This window comes from Arvicanthis niloticus, chromosome X (genome assembly GCF_011762505.2).
Source record: "Arvicanthis niloticus isolate mArvNil1 chromosome X, mArvNil1.pat.X, whole genome shotgun sequence".
Classification (NCBI taxonomy): domain Eukaryota; kingdom Metazoa; phylum Chordata; class Mammalia; order Rodentia; family Muridae; genus Arvicanthis; species Arvicanthis niloticus.
The window spans coordinates 29,310,175-29,316,174 of NC_047679.1; the positions used below are offsets into that span (position 1 = coordinate 29,310,175).

Here is a 6,000-nt window from a genome sequence, read left to right on the forward strand (position 1 = left end):
TGTACTATGCCCCTGTTATTGTAAGAATAGCAAATGACTGTGCCCTGAATGCATATTCAGGCTCGGAAAATAGTCTGGAAAAATACACACTCAAATGTTAATTATAATTTCTCCCAATATGAGACTAAAAACAGACTCTAGTTCTTCATATACTTTGACCACGAGTTACTGTTTTTAACTATTATTATTACTAGAAAAAAGTCTTGACATGAGAGAAGCAACAATGCTATTTAGTTCTTGATAGACAAATGGGTTCAGGAAGCACTCTCCTACAGTGAGGTAGGTAGCTTATTTCCTTGGAAACAGGACAGAAGGGTTGGAGCCAGCAGGTCATCCTGCCTTTGCCATCTCCAGGGCCTTGCTGGAGGGCTGGATAAACTCCCAATGGACTGCAAATCGCTCAGTCTTCCCAGTCAGTACTTTATAACTTAAAGGGCTCTCACCATTTCCTGAGGCTAAAGTTAAACAACTAACATGGGGTACAGAAGGACTAAGAAAGAAGAAGAGGGGAGAGGAACCAAGGAGACCAAAGCATAATGACATAAACAGATGAAGAGGCCAAGAGGAAGCTTATTATTTAGTATTGTGATCTGAAAAAAAATTCACAACAAATGAACATAGAAAAATTCCATCTAGACCAGACAATTTTCAGGCTGCTTGCCCTAGCAGACCCTCCCGAGCTACCGCACATGACCTTTACTCTAGTCAATACCTGAAGCTGCCTCAGATATCTGCCTGTCTTCCTAAGCAAGCAACAGAAGCTGTTCAAAGAAAAATAAAACTTTCATGAAATTCTTGTACTCTTGAATAATGTGCTGCAACAAGTAGTTTCATTCTTGCCACATTATTTTCCCTTTAAAAAAAGTTTCAAAAAAAAATGTAAGTTAAAGCCAATAGAAAAAGATATAAAGGATCGTATTTTGCAGACCTAATTGTCTTCCCTAATTTCTTTCTTTCTTTCTTTTTTTCCTTTCAGTGAGACACGGGGACATGGAAGACACACAATAATCATAAGCCTTTACTTATCCTGTGGTTTATTTAGGGAATTTTATTTTGTGTCTGGAAAATAACAGACTTCTGCTTTTAGGTAGTCAAATAATGAAGGACTCAGAGAAACATGACCACCTTAGCTTAACTTTTAGAAAAGCAAGTAATCCCGGCTTACTCTCTATATGAGTACACATATATAAATGCTCAGCCCTACAAAAGTAAGCAAGTCTCTTCATCTCTAAAAGCATTACTCACAGTTTCTCCATTCACAAGGAAGACTCCAAATGTTTGTGACCCCCAAGGGTGAGATGCCCCACAGCTGGCTTGCTCTGTAGAGATGTTCTTTTCTCCTAAACTAACCTGAAGAGCAAGCTAGATTTGGTGACTGCACAAACATCTGTAATTGCTAAACATCTCTGTGACATGGTGTAACAGTTAGTTACTGCTTGTGCAAACTACCCATTTAAATTACTCTCTGCTGTATGAGCACATGAAAACTAAGGCACAAAGAAATTGAAAACATCTGTAAAAATTAATGGCCAAATTGACCAATGTCGTGAGGTGGGAGGGGGCATCAAAACCAAGCTAAATCGCTCTAGTGCAGCATTCAAATTTAGAAAATCACCCTTACATTGGAAAGGTTCTTTCTGAATACATCCAAGAGTGACCCCTCTCCACTGTGGGATTCCAGCTAGCCCAAACATCATCACTTTAACACACCCATATAAATACAGAACAAGGCCTGCTATAAAATGCTATAGATAAGATACAGATTTAAAGGATCCATTTCTTCTCTAAAAGAAAAAAAGAAAGAAATACCTCTTCTCCCATCCTGCAGCCAGCCTCGTCTCTTCAGTTTGTAAAGGTCCCAGAACTACCCTGTAATCCTCCCACTTCCTTCAAACAGCCAAAGGCACGGAGCCTGAGGACCCAGCCTAATCCTGAGTCATACTTGGGACCAAATGAGGAATAGGGAGAACAAAGCTTGCATTTGTTTATGGTTCAGGAAGCCAGGGCCAATTCATAGCTTGGGTGGCTTCTCCAGAAGTCCTCCTCCCTCGCCTACATCCCAGCCGTAATGTAGGTTGCCTCCCAGTGTCCAAAGGTGTGACCACACGGACAAGGAACACACTGAGAGTATTTATTGGCAGGACCAAGTGACCACTTGTGTGTGTGTGTGTGTGTGTGTGTGTGTGTGTGTGTGTAGTGTGTGTGTGTGTGTGTGTGTGTGTGTGTCAGTGTCTGTGTGTATTTAAATGCCAGAGGAGAAGTAAAAAGCTATCTTTCAACAGATTATATGCCTGGGGAGTTGGGAATATATAAAATATGGTATTTTACAAAAAGTACAAACAATTTTACAGAAATAAAATTAGTCATACTACACAAAAATTAAAAAAAAATACTAAAGGAAAAATAGCATTGACTATGGACATGCTTCTCTTAGGATACATCATGTCATCAGAAATATCCCAACAGCCTGGAATGAAGTATTTAAACATCAATCTTGTTTTCCCCTAAATGAGATACGATATGAATCACCATTTTAATGACTTCAGAGCTCACAGATAAAGAGTTCAAGACTCTGGAGCCAGAACATGATATAAAAGTTCCAAGTAGGTCATTTCCAAGCTAGATAATCTTGAACAAATTAAGTTTTGTTCACCTTAATTTCCTTATCTATAAAATGGGACTAATGGAACAGCACATGTTGTGCAAGGTTCTGGGTTCAATTTCATGCACGACAGAAACAAGAACTGCAAGAGTCGTCACAGTGGCCACAGACCTACTTGGTTGTCCAGGTGACTAAATGATATACAGACTACCAAATGTTTACAGAAGAATCTGGCACACAGGAAGTGCCATAATAGACACTATTACAAGTTTAGGACTTCACAAATCAACAATATCTTCTTCTTGCCATGTTTCTTGAATTCTTAGACCTTGATGTCCTGTGTAGTTATGAACCATGGCTAATTTTTAAGTCTTTTAATTAAACTAACTTAAAAATAATACATTCTACACTTACTAACTGCCTACACTGTGGCCGACTCTGGGATGACTTTAAATTAGATGCTGCCTCAGTCCTCAAGAAATGTATAATCTGTGTAAATCTGACCCAGATCTGTTTATATATGACATACCTAAAACAAAGGTGGGAGCTATCGCTGGATGTGAATGACAAATGTGATGCAAGTCCTAGGGCATTAGCATTTGGAATGCAGATAAGAAACCACCTTATCAAAACCTAATTAGGACGAGAAGGAACAGACAAGGCTGCCCAGAGGAATTTCAATTCATTTCTTTAGACTCTCCTCCCTCAATGAAGTATAGCATAATTCCCCACAGGGTTTGCAGATTGACTTCTTCCAAAAGAGTTTAGAACAGAAAGAAGGCAAAATTAAATAAAACATGACAACAAACCTTCCAGGGGACAAAACTGTCCAAGCTCACCTCAATCAAGGTGACCAAGGTCAACATTGAAAATGAAGTTGTTTTTTTTTTTTTTTTTTTTTTTTTTTTTTTTGCTATCATGAACCCTCAGCATCTGATGTAACATGAATGAGAAACCTTCAGAAAATGGCCAATTTGTGAACATTCTACAAAATTCAAAATTGCCAAGGTCACCAGAACAGGAGGAATCTACAGAGTTAGGGTGATTAAATACAATGCAGTATCCTGAATGACACCCTGAATTAAAGAAAAGGAACAATGGATAAAAACTAAGGGTACTTGAATAAAGTTAGAACTTGAATTAATAATCACATAGTGACATTGGCCCCTGCACTACAACAGCTATAATATGAATAGAAGCTGTTAGCAATGGTGAGAGCTCTGCATGGGGTATGTGAAAATTCTGGTATTACTTTACCACCTCTCTATAAACCTAAAATTATTCTACATGAAGAGTTAATTTAAAAACTAATTAGAAAACCAACAAATTATAAGGTGAGCATGGCGGCATAAGTTTGTAATTCTAGTACTTGGAAAACAGAGACAGGAAGCTGGGGAGTTCAAGGCTATCTACAGCTCCATAAGGAGCTCAAGGTCACGTTGGGCTACAGGAGACCCAGTCTCAATAAATATAAATAAATAAATACTAATTAGGGCAGGTAGGTGTACACAGCACCATATACTCTATAGTCGTAGCATTTGGATGGTGAGGCAAGAGGATTATAGGAGTTCAGGGCTAGCCTGGGGACTCATAGTGAGTCTGAATCCAGCCTGGGCAACCTGACAGCTTATTTCAAAGCAACAACAAAAAACTAATTGGGAAGATGAATTTGTTGAAATGTATAGGTGTTATTTATACATATACACAATTATGTGTGTGCATACACAAATGCAAATATATTTAAACAATGCCCTCCTAACTTATTCCCCTCTGCCCCGCCCCCACCACTATGGCTAGTTCATCTATGAACAAAGACAATAGGATGCTGACTCTTGGCTTTTTGGCTCCCCAAACACACAGAACAATTTTCTTTGAAAGAAAATTTGGCTCATCTGTCAGTTCTGCTGCCAACCGAGGCAATGGCAGCCTGGCTGAAAGTATGTGCATGAGGTGGGCCCATCTGCCCCTTTCCAGGAGCTACTAGAAGCTCCTGGTGCCTGGCCAATTAGTCATCAACCACAGAGCCCTGGGCTGGCAACTGTCCCAGCTACTTCCTCTTCAATCTCTAGTCCACATTCTCAGGCACCTCCCTAGTTATCTCTCTAAAGTGCAGATCGTGCTGCTGTACAGCTGAAGTCTTCCACCAAGAGAAAGCAGACTGGCAAGCTCCCACGGAGAGGCACCACGTTCTTCCAGCTGTCTACCACCATCACAACCTGACCTTCCCTGAGCTCCAGCCTAATCTACCTATTTGTTCCTTCAATGTCACCATGCTTTCTCCTGATCCACACACATACTACTCTGCTCAGTTACTGGTTTTCCTTGAAAATATCTTTGGATACTCCCTTACTTTTCAGCACCCCAGGAAATTCCCTTCTGCCTGGTTCTCAGATACTATGGACACAATTCTGCTAGTCCTTGTCCCTGTTTTATATGAACCTTACTTTTTTTTTAAAAAAAAAGAGATTTATTTATTTTGTGTATGTAGGAGTGCACTGTCCCTGTCTTCAGACACACCAGGAGAGAGCATCAGATCCCATTACAGACAGTTGTGAGCCACCATGTGGTTACTGGGAATTGAACTCAGGACCTCTGGAAGAGCAGCCAATTGCTCTTAACTGCTGAGCCATCTCTCCAGCCCTATATGAACCTTTCTATATAAAAGTTTGTCAGATCAAGGGACGATCTACATAGACATGAGGGTATATGCCTGTAATCCTAGAACTTGGAAGGCAGAAACAGGAACATCAAGAGTTCATTATCATCCCCACCTACACAGTGGGTTAAAAATGAGCCCAGGGTTCATGATAGCCTGTCTCAAACAAAACATAAATAAAAGGTTTTGAGACAATCCATGGTATCAGATGAGAAATGTAGAAATAATAGCTGAGCCAAACTATGACTTTGTTAAGAAGTGTTAAATTCCAATTACCTAGATCATATCTACCTGACTCCTAATCAATAAACATCCGGGCAAACAAACAAGTAAAAGCACACTGCGCCTAATCTGTAAATACAGCATCTTAGGCCAATGTTTCTCCATTTTCCTAATGCTGTGACTCCTTAATACAGTTCATCATGTTGTGGTGAGCCCCCCCCCCAACCATAAATTTATTTTCATTGCTACTTCATTACTATAGTTTTGCTATGGTTTATGAATCATAATGTAAATATCTGATATACAGGGTATGATATGTGAGGGCTAGAAAACCCACAGGTTGAGAACCTCTGATCTGCACATACCATCCAGCCCATCTCTTTTGATGTGGACTGTCACCCATTCATTCCATTACAGAGAAATCTCCAAGTGCCACTGATGATCTGTAGAAGAAATTTGGTGATGCTTCAGTAAATGAGTAAGTGAGGCAATTAATGAATAAATGAAAAAGGAATTTTCA

The 6,000-nt window shown here is 39.7% G+C and overlaps 1 protein-coding gene across 7 annotated transcripts in view; it reads right to left on the reverse strand.

The window, feature by feature from the left end:
- Window positions 1-6,000, reverse strand: part of Sh3kbp1 (SH3 domain containing kinase binding protein 1) — a 207,222-nt gene that overhangs the window by 128,825 nt on the left and 72,397 nt on the right. Inside the window, exon 1 of one of the 7 annotated variants that reach the window (XM_076918932.1) lies at window positions 1,810-1,936. The exons of the other annotated variants lie outside the window; for them this stretch is intronic. Coding sequence (XP_076775047.1) covers window positions 1,810-1,821 — 12 coding nt within the window. The 5' untranslated portion in view covers window positions 1,822-1,936. Of the gene's footprint in view, window positions 1-1,809; window positions 1,937-6,000 lie in introns of those variants that run through there. 7 annotated transcript variants of the gene reach the window in all.